Source organism: Notechis scutatus, chromosome 4 (assembly GCF_049901735.1).
Source record: "Notechis scutatus isolate UNSWTSFEM ecotype Mainland chromosome 4, rNotScu1.2, whole genome shotgun sequence".
Taxonomy (NCBI): domain Eukaryota; kingdom Metazoa; phylum Chordata; class Lepidosauria; order Squamata; family Elapidae; genus Notechis; species Notechis scutatus.
The window spans coordinates 145,893,108-145,910,330 of record NC_142012.1 but is presented as its reverse complement, the minus strand read 5'-3'; the positions used below and the strand labels follow the sequence as shown (position 1 = coordinate 145,910,330).

Here is a 17,223-nt window from a genome sequence, read left to right as displayed (position 1 = left end):
AAATAAGATGACATGTACTCTATTGGGGAAAAAACTAAAGTAAGAAAAACATTAATTTCAAAATTCTAGATTTTTCTAGATTTTCTCCTTTTGCTTGCTTACTCATTCCATTCTTTTTAAAAACATGATTAATATTTTTTTAAAAAAATATGGATTGTGTTGTGTGTGTGTGTGTGTGTGTGTGTGTGTGTGTGTGTGTGTGGAGAGAGGGAGAGCATATGCACATTCAACATATTAAAACATTATATCTAGAGGGCCTGAGGACTATAGACCAAGAATGAGGATTTTCCCCCTTGTCTTTTTGCAAGGAAGATTTTTAAACTCTTATTAATGAATTTCTATGACACTGACTTACCGATGTGCCTATTTCTATATATGCAACGTGTCTACTTGCAAGGAATCTTATTTTCAGTTCCCACGAGTTTTTATAAACTTCCTTCCCTCTTTTTCACTTTGTCATTATAGGTAGCTTTGACTGGCCTACACTCTTAGCCCCTTGTTTGGCTGCACTCTCAGCTCTTGCTTTTGTGAGGATATTATAGCCACCTTTCAGCCACCTTAGCTTTCTGGCTGGTGTTTTGGAATTTCCAAGCCACGTACCCATCATGGACAGCTACAGGGACTTTAGCATCTCACGGCCTTTAAATCTTGGGCTGGGAGGGGGGAGGTTTGTTTCCAGCTTTGTCTTCTTGTAGCTTTTCACTCATGTTTAATGGAAGAAAGATGACACTTGAAGTGATGAAACAAAGCATGACAATGTGATGCTTTGAAAATAAATGCAGTTTATATTCACCAATACATAGAAAAATAAAAAGACACATTTTAGTCAAATATTTAAATGTTGTCTAAAAAGATGAAGCTGCATAGTCTGGACCCCCTCTTCGCCCCCCCACCCAGCATACTTGCCATACTAAATGTGTTTTCAACATGTTCATTCCCCGCCCCCCCATGTCCATATAGCATTTCATGAAATCATGTAGCAGCTTCTGAAGAGGAGCCAGGTTTTCTCTTTTTTTGTTTTAGTGTATGTAATTCATTATTGATAACTCTTATGTATGTTCTCAGTTGAATACTGATTTTGCAAAATTTGATGACAACAAATAAAGCTTTCCCCCCTCATTTGCATTCTAGTATATCTTGTGGTGTATTGAATATATCCAAGAACATTAATTTAAAAAGTGTCTGCTGTCATTTGTATAATTAAATGATAGTCAGAATCTCACTTCTCATACAACTGCTTTCTCATTGTTGTTCTAGATTTCAGTCACAAAACATTATTAGGTAGGAAGATACTGTTTTTCTTTCTTTCTCTTCATACATTGTTACTGCTAAGGTCTTTCATGCATAATTGCCAATATAGAGGAACTTGGGAGGAACTGCCCTTGGAAGAAGCTTAAGTACCCCATCAGGTGTGAAATAACATGCAGAGCATTTGAATCTCAACAACAGGAATACACTAAGAAAATGAACGCCATAAAATATTTCTACAAATAATTGTTTTGTAAAGTAATAGTCATTATTCTTTTACTTAATGCCTTTAATATGACATAAATCTGTTGGCTGATTCCAGAAATATACTTCCTCTCATACTTCCCTTCATCCCACCTTCACTCTAGGCAATATTTATATACTCATTCAAATGTGTCATGAAATTTTATACAATGGAACACAAGGAAAGTATGTTGGCTATTTAATTCACTCAAGCCACTGGACTGCCCATTAGCCTCTCATGTCGAAGAGACATCAGCCTTTGGAACCATCTTTCTTCTGCTTCTGCCTTGTCAATATATAACTGTAAGAAAAAGAAGAAAAAAATAAGCATACAGCATAATTAAATAGATAAAAAGTTAAAAAGACCTTAAGATTTGTGAATATCTGAAATCCTTTATTAAATTCATCCCTATAATGCATTACTATCAAGGAATGTATGATGCACTGCAGTGCAATAACAAACTTAAGTGATTTCAATTTCTATCAATTTCTGGTGTTTTCTGAATCAGAAATTCAGAACGTTATTTTTAATGTCAGAAATCAGTACTAGAATATACAACGCATTCACTAAATTTACAGACATTTCTAAAATTCTGTTTTCACTTTGTCATTATGGGTTACTGAGTGTAGATTAGTGAGAGAGAAAAATGAATTTCAATAACTGTAGAATTGGCTGCAGCATAACAAGATTGACAAAAATGAAGGGGGTCTGAATACTTTCTGAATGCACTGTATATTCATAGAACGCCATTGAGCTGCACTAAATAATTGAATTCTTTGCCCAGACATTGAAAGAAATTTGAAATTTGAGATTTTTGTTTTCCAATTATTATCTATACCGTGTATTTCTAAAACTTGTAAATAACTCTGTAATGATAAGCAAAAGATGACCACAAAGCTGAACTTTAAGCAGAAAAATTATACAGGAGAACAGGTACATTCTTAAAAATCTTAGAGAGACCTTCATGTCCTTAATTAAAGGTTTTCTATATGAATTAGTGATATCTTTATTATGTCATGCCAGGAATAGTGACTTTTAAATTAAAGAGAAGTACAAATGATCTTATTGGGAATCAGTATGCAATAAGGCCAAACTGGATCCTGTTATCATCAATGAAGTTAAATTATTGATCAATTGTAAAACAGATGTTTCATCTAATAGGGAGTTAACAACTTAAATCCCTGAAAATCCCTGAATTTCCAGAGGGTCTCCTGAAGTACAATCAAAATACCAAGGCAATGAGACTGATAGGAAAATATTAAATATGTAAAAAGCAACCATATCTTCTTTTTTCAATTAAATTCAAATTAAATCAATAATAGTTTTTTTGTCTTAGAACTAGTCACTAGTTGTCTGCTTTCCAGAGTAGAAAGAACAATGACATAGGATTTATTTATTAATTTTACAAATAAATAAATTTTATTCAGCAAGTCTGGATAAAATAACACATCAATAAATAACACAATGTAAATGTCATAAGGCAACAAAGAATTGAAAAAAGGTGATTCCTTGCAAAATTGTATCATAACACAGAACAGAAGGATTGGGGTAACTGCCGGAATCCTGACATCCATCCTTCTGGGGTGACAACAGGGTCTTCAATGCTTCTAGAAAGCCAACCAAGCCAGGACCTCTCAGGTGGAGGGAGTGTTGCTGTTACAGTGGACAGGAACCACAATAGAGAAGGCATCCATGTGTGGTCAACTAGATGGCACTGTTTCATCTTGTTCATTCATGTGGGATGCATGAGTTAAGAGACCTGGGAGCAAGCCTACTATGCCAGATCTGGGGATATGGGATGGACATAAACTATTGGATGTAGGTAGTCTTGCAAGTCACCTGCCCTTGTGGCATGTACTGTAGGACTTTAAAAGTGGTAACCAGAACCTTGAATTACACCCAGAAACTTACTAGGAGGCAACAACATTCATGTGCAAAGACTCATGAGTCATTTACTCCCCAAAATTATATATTCCAGATTTTAATAATGGCAAGATAGAAAATATAAGCAATTTCAAATTTCCGCACATTCAAATGGGGAAAGATAAATCCAGAAGAATCTGATCTTAGATCCCTTAAAGCTTTCAAGGTTTAAGCTTCTATAAACTGAGTCTGGAGATACAGTCAACATTCATAGTCAGTATTATATTAAAATTGCAATGCCTGAAAAGGGCGTTGGTACTTACCTGACGCGCCCATTCTCTTTGAGCTGTGAAGAGCAACCAGTAGTGGGAGGTGCTTCAGTCTCTGCATGTTTAGGCTGGGCTTAATTTGTGGAACGCTCCTCCTCCACCACGGGACACCTCCCCAGTGTTCCCCAATTTTGGTGAAGACGAGAGAAATAAACGCCCTCGTCCTCAATGCCCTAACAATTCGTTGGCCAAAACAGGGCCCCACCAGACGGAAAAAGGGTGGGGCTGGATGCTCTTCACAGCTCAAAGAGAACGGGCATGTCAGGTAAGTACCAACGCCCTTTCTCCCATGAGCTGTTCAGAGCATCCAGTAGTGGGACATACCAAAGCTTGGCCTGTCCTACGGGAGGGACTCCATCTGGCGTGGAATCCCCTCCTGGTCCCTGTGGACCTGTTGCAGAACTCTTCTGCCAAAGGAGGCCTCAGCGGATGCAAACACATTTATTTTATAATGCCTAATGAATGGTGATGGAGAGGCCCAGGTTGCGGCTCGACAAATTTCGGTTATTGGTGCCTGTGTGGCCCACACTGCCGATGTTGCTGCGCTCCTCGTTGAATGAGCTGTTATGCCCTTGGGCCCCTGGGCAGTGATTGAGTCTGATACGCTTTCGCTATCGCGGCCCATAGCCAATGGCCTATTGTAGAAGATGAGACCTTGCATCCCTGAGTGTTGGGCTGAAACGACACAAATAAGGCCTCCGTTTTTCTGAAAGTCGCTGTGCGGTTAATATATATTCGCAATGCTCGCCTCACATCAAACCTATACCATTGTAGTTCCAGCCCTTGGGATGGTCTGGGACAAAAATTAGGAAGTATCAGCTCTTGTGCCCTATGAAAGGCCGAGTTAATTTTGGGTATAAACGTAGGATCAGGACGAAGGACCACCCGGTCAGAATGGAAAACACAAAGATCTTGTCTGATAGACAAAGCTGCAAGTTCCGAAATACGACGAGCAGAAGTGATCGCTATAAGGAAAGCTACTTTATACATCAGAAATTGGAGACTTGACGATTTCAAGGGTTCAAAAGGACCCTTAGTGAGTGCGACAAGGACATTGTTAAGGTCCCAGGTGGGATAACGGTGTACTGCTGGAGGGCGTAAATTTGTGGCTCCTTGAAAGAAATTCCATATGTGTGGGTGATGGGAAAGAGATAGTAGACCTTCACAAGTGAGAACTGACGCTAAGGCCGCCACCTGTCTTTTCAACGTATTAGGTGATAATCCCTTGTCAAGTCCCTCTTGCAAGAACTCTAGGATTTGAGCCACAGATGAAGAGATGGGATAAATTCGCAACTTGGTATACCATTTGCAGAAACTGGACCATGTGGCATTGTAAATGCGAGTTGTTGAGGGGCATCTGGCGGCTTGGATGGTGGCGATAACTCTGTTGGAAAACTTTTCGCTCTTCAGACGACTCCGCTCAACCTCCAGACGGTCAGGTGCAACCATTGAGGGTCCGGATGTTGGAGGGGTCCCTGGGTTAGCAAGACCCTGTCTGGCGGAATTCTCCATGGTGTTGATACGGATAAACTGTGGAGGTCTGCAAACCACGGCCGTCTGGGCCAGTAAGGAGCTACTAGAAGCAGCTCTGCCCTCTCATCTAGCAGTTTCTGGATGACCTTGGGAAGCAGTGGAAGTGGCGGGAATGCATACAGAAGACCCGGGGGCCGACGACAGCGGAGCGAATTGAAATTCTCCTCTCCTTGCGAGGGGTACCTGGAAAAAAATCTCAGGAGCTGAGCATTGAGGGGGGAAGCGAACAGGTCTACCACCGGCTGTCCAAATGTCCTGACCGCCTCTTGAAACAGGGTCGGATGGAGGCGCCACTCCGATTGATTGATCATGGCCCTGCTTAGCCAGTCTGCTTGTGTATTTGACAGGCCCAAAATGTGCTCTTCTCTGATGGAAAGTAGGTTGCTCTCCGCCCAACGACACAAGCGCTCCGCTTCCCGCATGAGATGTTTCGACTGTGTGCCCCCATTTGTTTATGTGAGCTTTGGCTGTTATGATGTCGGTCAATATTAGTATGTGCTGATTGCATACCTGTGGAAGGAAGCTGTGGAGAGCCAGGTGTACTGCTCGAAGCTCCAGCCAGTTTATTCTGCACAACTGTTCTATGGTGGACCAGCAGCCTTGGGTTGTGAGCGATTGAACGTGCGCTCCCCATTCAAACAGGCTGGCATCGGTGGCGATGGTAAGTCTGTGTGGCTCTTTGAAGAGGCAGCCTCTGTTGATGACTGGTCTGGTCCACCAGAGGAGAGATATGAGGACCTTTGATGGTACCTTGACCTTGTATTTGGCATTGCTTCGGCCGGAGCGCTGGTACGGGAGCAGGAACCACTGGAGGGATCTAGTGTGGAGCCAGGCCCAAGGGATGATAGATATACATGAGATCATCTTGCCTAACAATTTTGATAGTTCCGCTAGAGATACCCTCTTAAGACCCCTGATCTTCTTAACTAATTGCTGAATGCTGTTTAGTCTATCTGGTGACAGGTAAACTTTGCCTTCCACCGTATCTATGGCTGGCCCCAGATGGGTTAACCAAGTCGATGGTGTTAAATGACTCTTTTTCCAATTTATTGAGAACCCGTGTTGTTGTAGGGATTGTAATGTGTTCTGAGTATCTCTGACTGCTTGATGATCGGAAGCTGACAAAATCAAGATGTCATCAAGATAACACTGGAGTTGTACAGGGATATCACGGAGATGAGCAGCTAAGTGCTGCAAGAACCTTCGTGAAGGTCCTGGGGGAAGAAGCTAGTCCAAAAGGAAGGGCTACATATTCGAAATGGTGGTTATTATAACAGAATCTCAGAAATTTATAGTGGGAAGGCCGAATAGCAATGTGTAGGTACGCCTCTGTCAGCTCTATGGACGTAAGGACGTCACCTTTTCTAATGCAAAGTAAGATAGATTGCAGGGTGTGCATTTTAAACTTGCGATTTACTAAGAAATGGTTGAGACGTTTCAGATCCAATATTGCTCTCCACCCCCACCCCCCCTGAATTTTTGGGAACAACAAAAAGATGTGAATAGAAACCCCGTCCTCGTTGGTTGGTGGCTACTGGTTGGATGGCTCGTATGTCCAGTAGGTGTTGGATAGCTGTTTCCATGAGATTACGTTTAACCGGATCTCTGGACAGAGGGCATGACATGAAAAAATCTGGGGGAGTGGATTGAAACTCCAGCGCAAGGCCAAATCTGATCGTGTCTCTGACCCAGGAATCAGAGGTTGAGGAGTCCCATTGGTCCGCGAATAATTTAAGACGTCTGCCAATGGGGGTCAGGTCCAGGGAGTTCTCTTGGATGCCGAAAGAACCTGTTTCCTGCTCCCTGAAAGGATCTCTTGGATTGACCACCCCTTCTGCTCCTATCCCTGAAGTCGGACCTGTCTGGCTGCTGCCCTGGTCTGAATGATGGGGGTCTCTGGTATCTGGGTGAAAAGGGTCCCTGGTAAAAGGACCGAAAGGATCCCCTCTGAAAGGACTGAGGGTTTCTAGAATCTGACTTCCGAAAAAGGGAAGGAAGAATTTTCTTTTTGTTTCGGGTTTCAATTAGTAGCGGATCAAGGGAAGGGCCAAACAGTCTGTCCCCCACAATAGGAGATGAAGCCAGCTTGCATTTGTGCTTAAAGTCCACTTGCCAATGTTTTAACCATAGTAAGCATCACGCTGTGACATGTGAAGTAATGGCCCTGGCTGAAAACGTGACTGCATGATAAATTGCGTCAGCTGAGAATTCAGCGGCTGCTATAAGTTTAGCAATATCTTGGTGCGCTCTAAGGTTGGAATTAGGGACATGTTCCCGTAAGAGGCGGAACCATCTGAGAGAAGAATGGGTAAAGGAGGCAGCCGTGGCTGCTCTGATGGCCCACGCGTCAGACTGATGGGCTCTGCGTAGGGCTAGCTTGGCTCGTTATTCCTCCGGCTTTAATGCCTCCAGAGCTTCACTGGGAATGGAGGAGGATGCTAATCCCACTATAAGTTCATCTACCTCGGGAGTATTCAACAATTTTGAGAAATCAGGGGCCAAATTGAAATATTTCCTGTCATATCCAGTGGGGGCTGGGTACACCGCTGCAGAGGACCACTGTTTCTGTACCAGGTCCGAAAACGGGAGGAACTGGGATCACCTCTGCCTTGACTTGGTCCCTCTTCTGAAGGAGCTGGAGTGATAGTAGGGGTCGAGTTGTTTAGGCGTGCAATGTTTTTTGCCTTAAACAAGAGAGATCTGAAAAGTTGTGGGCGGAATAAGCCTGTAAATACAGGTTGGTCAGGAACAAGGCCCTCATCCTCAGACATTCCCCTTTCTAAGGGGTCTGCTTCTGACAGGGGCTTGCTGTCATGTATTGATCCTGATTCAATCTGTTCCATTTGATCAATTTGATCCACTTCTTCCTCCTCCTCCTCCTCCTCCTCGGTCGGCCCTTGGAGGGGGACTTCCCCTTGTAAATGTACCTGGGTATAGTGCTGCTCCGACCTGGTCAACGATCTCAGCAATTGGGAATCATATTCAGCAATCACAGGATGTTCCCTGGTCAGAACTGTGTGTTGAAGACCTGCTGCGATTCCCTGGCAGATTGCCAGCTCCATCCAGGCCTTCATCCTCTCTGGAACTTCCTCTGGAAGAATGTCGTCCTGACGAAGACCGGCAGATGTCGGAGTGAATGTAGCTTCGGGAGCCCTTCGCGTGGTCGGTGTCCCAGGTACTTGGGCCTGTTGGCTTTGGGGAGCCAAGCTGCGCCTGAATGAGAGGGAAAGATCTAGGGGAGGAAGAGGGTGGGAAGAGGTAGACGGACCTGGACTGGAGGAGGGAAAGTCCTGTGAGACCTTGTGCGCCTCCCATGTGCACTTATCTGTTTTTGTAAAGTTTTATGGCGCCTGATGGCATCCCTTTCTGAAGTTTTAGAATTCCCTTTAGCCTGCTTAGGTTTGTGCTGAGATTTGGCTTTGACCTTCAAGGATGAGGTCTGAGAGCTGCTACCGTCTGCCATTTTGATTGAAGTATGAAATTGGAATTGCAGTATGCTTGTTATACAATGCAATACTGTGAAGGCGGTTGGCACGCCCAGGGGCCTGATCTGAGGACAGACCGGTTGCCCTGATGATGCTTTTATTGCCCCCTCTTTTTTAAAAAAATAATACCTATCTATAATGTGTCGTATCTCAGTAATAATATTTTATTGATATTAAAATATTATACCGAATAGATGATGTTGATGATGATGATGATGATGATGATGATATTGTATAACCACTAATGTATGTATGTATGTATGTATGTATGTATGTGTGTATGTATGTATGTATATATATATATATATATATCTATATATATATATATATATATGGCTATATGTATATGAATATTAATTAAATGGCACGAGGCTAAATGCTGAGAAACCAAACAGCCAAATTGAGAATGCCTAAAGGCCCAGATTGATAAAGGTAGAGGCCTTCAACAGCTTCCCTGCACAGGTGGACACAGGCGTAGGTGCTCGCTGTTGTGCCGCTGGGTTGATTGGGCTGTGAGGGTTAAGCCAACAATTTAAATGTAGGAATAGCCTCAAATGTAGAATAAAAGCAAGACGAGGGTATAATGATCCCAAGTGTTCCTGAAGGAAACCTCTGCTCGGGACAGAGTTACCTCACACAGCACGAAATGGAATATAGTCAGCGCGGCTACGAGGTCTTCGTTAGAAAAGATGGCCTCCTGCCGTTAATCTTTTGGCGCGCTCCCCAGCAACAAACTCCCGCCATGTGAAGGAATAGCCTCCGATGGCTCTTCCTATAAGGCTAAAGGGCGGGAAAGGGTGGAAGGCACTAAGCGTTTGAATCTTCCACCCCAAGTGGCGTTCAGAGGGGGAAGGAAAGCGATACGACTCCGTTGTGAGCAAAGAGCTCACGCTGCTGTTCGGGTAAAAGAAACTCTGCGTCTATCTGTCAGAATGGCAGGGGTAGAAAAAGCAGTTGTGGGGAGGGGGGCGCGGAGCAGCGCCAAAGCCTCCCGCCGCTTTGGGGCACGAATTGGCGCTTCCCTGTAATGCGAGCAATCCCCGACTGCCCGATGTTAAGGAGTCAGCATCGAGAGATAGCAATGCGATTAGAAGGCTAAAAAATTCTAAAGACAAGCTGATAAACTTTCAAACCTGCTAGCAAGGAAAGAATTTTTCCTGTTTCGGCCAAGGAAGAATCACAAGCACTGCCTATCTCTCACGAGGCTGAGCCAAAACTGGGGAACGCTGGGGAGGAGTCCCGTGGAGGAGGAGGAGCGTTCCACAAATTAAACCCAGCCTAGACGTGCAGAGACTGAAGCACCTCCCACTACTGGATGCTCTGAACAGCTCATGGGAGAATCACTGTTTTACCGGTAACTGATTTTGCAGCCATGTGTGAGTCTACCTGCAGTATCCAGACATAATTTAAATGTGTTTTATTGAAATGACCATAATGTTATTTAATCTGAAAAAAAAGTAAAAAAAGTTTTGAAAAATAATCTTCCTTATATCTGAACATAGCAATTGGACTTCATATTATTGCTCATGCTATAAATTTAGTCAGGGTTTTATGGAAGTTCTTGAGTATTATTTTTAAAAAGGCAAACAAATAGACATGTGGATAAACAGATTATATAACCTCATCTCCTACACTCTTTACAAGTTATTTTAATCAAAGACTGCCATAATCAGCAAACTTACATTGGGATGGCAAAGCGAGTTTTCATCTTGGTATTTGATAGTAGTAGGAATAATTCCAGGCTTTACTTCTTTTTCAGTAACAGCAACACCAATGTTTGTCACTTCTATAATTCCTGGTTCACTTTTGATATCAGCAGATTCTGTGACCTAAATGTATTCACAAAACAATCTTTATAGACAAACTAATTCTGCTATGAATCATTTGAGAATACCTCTGCCTTGTAGCAGACCTGCTGAACTTTTAAAAAATTAACCTGCTGAATCATCAGTTGCCATTTCTCTTTTGTGGTTTTGATCTTTTTGTCCCCCAAGAAGACTTTATATTGTGTTTTTTTTAAAATATAATTGATTAACAGTTGAAGCTCTTCAGTAGATGTGAAGGGCATCTGGCTACGACATCTGTCATCCCATTGATCACCAGAATTGAAATAAAAGTAAATAATATATAGGAGTACCTCATGCATGTATATATGTATCTAGAGTTTTACCCAAACAATTCAATAAAGGATGTGAGAAAGCAAGGGACTGCATGATGTCTGAAAAAACTATGTCAAATAATGTGTGAAGAAAAGAACAGGAATTTCTTTTTCATTTTAACTTGGTTAATATGAAATTGTACTCTCGAGATAGTTCTGAACTGGGGACAAATTCTGGGATATTTCACAGCTGGAAAAGGAAAATCAACTCTTCGGCACATAAAATTAACCCTGTGTTTGTCTGAAAAATATATTTTGTTGCAAAATATAAAGTACATTTGTCGCATTTAAATACAGTGTCATATAATAAGTGGAATCTGTACTTGATTTTAAAATGGCCAGGGATTAGGATTACTACGGTACTAGTAATACTGGTATAAACAATCAATGTCAATGATAGTTGCATTAATATACAGTTTCACCACAGGATTTACAAGAATCCTATGCAAATAAAAAAAAATATTGAAAAATTACCTTTTTGACTTCTTTGCTTGATCTGAATGTCTGTGGAATAAAAGAGTCACTTTCAATTGCTTCAATTTCTTTGACACGTTTTACTTGCTCAACAAGACTGGCTTGATCTATGAAAAAAGGTACAATGTCAATATTGTTCACCATCACTTTAAATATTGTACTGTGCAATATATTCCTAATGTATTTCTTCTGCTAAGAAAACAGAAATGTCGAACATAAGCAATGGTGCTTCCAATGAGATTCTATTTGTAACTGACCAAGAAAACAACCATTTACATAAAACACACACAAGGTGACCTGCTAACTTCCCAATTAAATTTTATTAGTTTTAATGCCATCTCTCCTCTGAACAAAATTAATTGGTTTGGAAGAGGAAGAAAACACATCTTCCAAGCCAAAGTAGGGGATATGTTGTTACCTGTTGTGTCTAAAAGTGTCTGTATTAATACTGTATTCATGTACATTATTTTAATATTCTTATGCAACTTTTAAAATGAGTGTCCCCAATATTTTTGCAATTGGGAAACATTTGAAGAATTCCAGGGTAGAATATATGACATACATATGTTCGGTACAGATAGAAATGAAATAATAAGGGCAAATAAAATATACTGAGTGCAACAACAAGATGCATCAGAATATATTCATAGAATGAAAATGTTGAAAGGGACAATTTAGACCAACAAATCCAATTCTATACCAAATAGTATAGGAATTCCATTTACAGCATGTACTCTGATATACATGAGAATCCCAAAGAGAATTTATGAGAAAAAGCTTCTTCAGATGACAGGGGAACCTAAGGGTGTGAGACAGTTGGTGAATTAGGAAAGGTCAATGCATAGCCTAAGGGTGTGTGGTTGAGAAAGAAGCTACGATTCATCATCTAGTCATCTCTTAAGCATTTTTCTTAAAAAATATCAGAATACCAAAAACTCCTTAATGTGTTGAGTTGATATGGGGCTAAGCAACTCAATTATTCTAGAGTAGTTCATTATTGATTCATATAAACAATGTATGCTAATTTACTGATAAGTAGATTGAATTGTTCAGAATATAAGTTTAAAGCTGCACTTTGTCAAATAATGGAAGAAATATTAACAAACTCCTTCCCACGCTATCATATTCTACAGCTGAAATATATTTGGCACTAACAGTTCTAAGCTATTAAATGATGTCCTCATTAGGTTGGATATACTGTAACAGAAATCCTTAGATAATGAAAATCCATCTTCTTCAATGTTCAATGTTTCTACAAGTGTCCTTTAGATCAGGGGTCCCCAACCGCCGGTCCGCGGACCGGTACCGGACAGCGAACAAGCCTTACCGGGCCGCTGGTTGCTGGGCGCCGCCATCTTTTTGGTAAAAAGCGCTTCTGGTGAGCTTTTCCGGGTAGAAAGCTCACCGGGCGCTGTTTCATCATAAAAGATGGCGGCGCCAGCGCTCGGTGAGCTTTTCCGGGTAGAAAGCCATTTCTACCCGAAAAGCTCACCAGAGCGCTGGCGCCATCATCTTTTGCGAACAGCGCTTCGATGACGCCACCGGAAGCGCCTTTTCGTCATAAAAAGATGGCGGCGCCCAGTTGACGCCGATACCGGGCACGGCGCCCAGCTGATGTCAGAACCGGGCCGCGGCGTCGAAAAGGTTGGGGATCCCTGCTTTAGATCATATGGTGGCCTTTCTATTTAAGTATGTTTACATATCACAGTTACAGTAAAATAAAGCATACATATGTACTCTTTCTCAAGTATATTCATGCATGTTGATTTTCTGATACCCATGAACCTATCACAATTTGTGTAGGAAGAAATGATGCAGTCCATATGCACCCTGTCAAATATTACCAACATTTTTACAATATAAAATCAAAATAGGAAACCATAAATAGACAAAGGCATGATTCAGATATTTGAAGTACTCTAATGCAAGTGACAATTATAATCTGGGGACATGTTCCTCAAAGGAAATAGAATCACAGAATGTTTTCCTGAATTACTGCAACAACATTAACTGCATAAAAACAGACTGGAAGGAAGTTGCATCCATTAGTCTACAATATTGTTGACAAACACATTATTGGTAGATAAAATGACTTCCATATAGTGTTTGTCAGATGTCAGTAGAAAGGATATATATTTCATAGTAAAATCAAAAATAATGGAGTCAGAAAGCTAAGAGGATACAGAAAAAAATCAATACTAACTCATTGGACAGCAAATCCTTTCACTCTGGGCAGACGTTAAATATAGAACTATTTATATTGGTGACTGATGTGTTGACACCATTTTTTCATACATAAATCATTTATTCTAGAAGAATTACAGTTGTGCTTGCTTCTAAATAGAATAAAATAGGAAAATATGAATATACAAAAAAAGATTCAACATACTTTTGTGAGGAGTTTGGTAATACCTTGATCTGAGTCTTTAATTTCAATCACTCTGTTCAAACCACATGGCTTATATCTGTAGGTCATCACTACTCTATTGTAGATGAAAAGCTCTTGAAGGCAGCAGATGGCACTATATAACCAGTTAAATGAAAAGATTTATCCTACGGGATTAAGCGCCCTTGTTTTTTGGATAAAAATGCACCTTACTTGCCTTCATGTGATTTGTTTTCATCAACCTAAAAGTCATAACAATGTTTAATGGGCATGGTTTTCAGCTTTTTAATGGCTACTTGGCAGGAATTAGCATTAAAATGAATTTTAAACTGTCGGGGAAATTGAAAAATGATTAAAATATAAAAATATAAAAAGCATATGTTAAAAACCCAAATTTTCTACATGTAATAAAAAACTAAGAAATGAGCATTTTATGATATACTTTTATTTAGCTACTATTACACAAAATTCTATACCAGAATATGCTGGTATTATGGGTTTATTAATGAAATGGCATTAATAGCTAATGCCTTAAGGATTAAAACAAGTGCAACATACAAAGACATGTATATGATCCTGATGATGCAGCTGAATCACATAAAGAAAAAGAACTGATATAACAGGAGCATTATACTATACTGTATACTTTAAACCTTATTCTATTATATGGGTAAGGAAATCTGTATTTTAGGCTGAATGTGAACGTGGATCCTCTGTAATATATAAGCAGTTACCATGCATTGAAAGGGAAATGCTTTTTGACGTGAGGCAGGCTCAAATAAATTTGTTACCACCCTTTTATAATTAAGGCTTTCAGATGCCAAGAATACTATATGTTTCAGATGCCAAGAATACTATATGTTCTATATACATATAGAACAGCATCATTCTCTATTGTGTTGTTGCTGTTTCACAGCATTTGAAGTATAAGTTCCACATTTTCACAATTCTTTCGATTTTAAGTACCAATAAAGGAGAATGTTCAGGGTTGAAATGATGAGTCCTTGCTCTCTGAGCTTGGTTGTTTTCTTGCAGACATTTCATTACCCAAACTGGATAGCACTTATGTTGTTACCAAGTTTGAGTAATGAAATGTCTGGAAAAAAACAACAACCAAGCTCAGAGAGCACCAAAGACCCCTCAATTTTAAGTACTGCATTCTCTCAGGACTCACTCTTCTGTATTTCTATTGAAAATAATGGAGTCACTGCATTTGTTAACTTTATTCAAACTACAAGCTTATTCAAGGTCACAAAATGATGTGGAAGAAAAAGAGATCATGCTACTTCTGGAGCACGAAAAAGCTACTTTGAGTATTTGGCCAATGATAAATCTTACAGACTTTGGAATGTAAACATGAAAAAGATAAATCCCTTTCTTGATCTCCTATTGCCTTTTGGGAAACTATGATAGGAATCCATATTATGAATCATAAAATCCTTAAAATTTCAAGATGTTTGTTGGTCCCACCCCCAAAAGAGTCTAAAGTTACATAGCACTATGATCAATTCTGCTACTGCTGCTAGGTTTCCATTGTTGAGTTTTTATTGACGCTAATTAAAATTCTACGGAAAGAAAAGCTGCATATTTCTCAGGAACTTGCCAGTGAATGTTGTCTGCCAGCCATCTCCAAACACCCTATAACCACGTACAACTAGCCTGTCAAGAGAGCTAATGCAGACATCGTGGGGCACATCACATTTGCCATTGTGGTTTATATCAGATATACTCAGCTGTTTTTTTCTCAACACACAAAAGCATGATATGTAATTCAATGCTCAACTTACCCCTGTCTCGTAGGAGATTTCCCCCCCTCCACTAATTGATAGAAATTAAGCCATTAATCAAGCCACTAGCCATCATTCAAACCAGAGAAGATGAATACAAACTTTCATCATAACCACCTTCCCCATTTTAGTGTTCATTAGCATTAATTTTTAATGTAATTATGCTATTCTTTTACACTGAGCTCATAAATTACTGCTCTTTTGTTGCTTGCTAGCCTTGTAAAATCCAAGGTAATGCTTTGTGCTATTCTTAAAGGCAATTACTAGCTACTTCTATCTTTTATATCTATATAATAAAAAACTTTATATAGTAAGTTCACCTAGCATAGATATGCTTATAAATATAATATATACACCATGCACCATTCTACTATTGATGTAGTGCTATCCTCCTCATAGCTTGTACTGTTGGTACTGTGGAAGGGAGTGTTGAGTGATCAGGCACTTTTTGATTACGTTGTGTGGGTATCCATTTTGTTGGAGGATATTGTAAAGATGGTCAGTTTCCTTTTTCTGATATTCTGGGTTATTGCACTCCATTGGTGCTCATCTGAATAACACAGTTTGCCTTGTGGAAATGAGATTTTTACTTTGGTAATGAAGAAGTTAATTAGTGTGAGTTGTTTTTAGAAAGCTATGAAAAGAATAACACTACCATACCTCAAAAACCTCTCAGAAACAAGCAACAGATTGTGTTACAAACACAGAGAGCTCTGCTTTTCTGTTCTACATAGTGACTGTTATGGCCACTACTCTGCATATAGATGCCTTTTTTCTTGAGCTATTAGGTCTTTTGGCTTACTTAATATGTTTTTGAGGGCTTTAATTGATTTCTGTGCTATCTGCCCAGCTTCTTGAGAAATACATTCTCAACTCTCATACAACTCTTCTCATAGCCACAGTTGCATCCGGCTTATTTAAGAATAGTTGCCAATGATAGTACCTCTATAGAAAGCAACACACCAACCTAAGATCTTAACAGAATAACAGAGTTGGAAGGAACCTTAAAGGTCTTCTAGTCCAACCCTCAGTTCAAGCAGGAATCCTATACCATTTCAGACAAATGGCTGTCCAATCTCTTCTTTAAAACCTCCTTCCTACTTTTTCCTTGGCTTTTTGGTCTGTGACTTCACTGGCTGACCAAACCTCTTTGGCATTTGGCTGTTGTGGACTGAACCTGTTTTGTTTGCCACTTACAGCTTGACTCTGGACAAAAATCTATTGCTTGTCTGTAATTTCTAGTGTGTGCATCTGCACAGCCAACTCTTTATCTGTCTTTGTAATTGACTGCAGGACTACTCAATGGCAAATCACCTGAAAACTGAACCAATGTGTTTCCTCAACCAGAAGCAGTGCAGTGACAGACATCCAAGTCCTACCATCATGAGAATTTAAATTATTCAAAGATTAATGTGGACAATGAACTTAACCATTGGTCTACTGTAGATGTAACAATGTTTCTGTACGGGGGACATATTTGAACTGAGATTATGTGGTAGGTATATTCACAAATTTCATGGTGGAGATGGCCAGTTACACAACCTCTATGGTTAGTCCTTGACATACGACCTTTGTTTAATGATGGTCCAGAATTATGATAGCATTGGAAAGGGTGCTTTCTGGCCTGGAAAGCATTTCTACAGGTTGCAGAGTGTTGCACCTCCACAAATGTTGTGGTCACAAGATTACGGTCTGGTAGCTTTACAACCTGTTCAC

At 40.2% G+C, this 17,223-nt stretch overlaps 1 protein-coding gene across 4 annotated transcripts in view; it reads right to left on the bottom strand.

Annotated features, from left to right (window-relative positions):
• Positions 1-999: 999 nt before the first annotated feature.
• The window catches only part of RSRC1 (arginine and serine rich coiled-coil 1), a 150,274-nt gene continuing 134,050 nt past the window's right edge, over positions 1,000-17,223 (bottom strand). For 2 of the 4 annotated variants that reach the window (XM_026665625.2, XM_026665634.2), the window contains exons 8-10: positions 11,335-11,441; positions 10,385-10,531; positions 1,000-1,792 (exon numbers count right to left, since the gene is read on the bottom strand). In XM_026665625.2, the coding sequence (XP_026521410.1) occupies positions 1,700-1,792; positions 10,385-10,531; positions 11,335-11,441 (347 nt within the window). In that variant the 3' untranslated portion in view covers positions 1,000-1,699. Of the gene's footprint in view, positions 1,793-5,836; positions 6,035-10,384; positions 10,532-11,334; positions 11,442-17,223 lie in introns of those variants that run through there. The other 2 variants (XM_087965234.1, XM_087965233.1) reach the window with 1 other exon arrangement.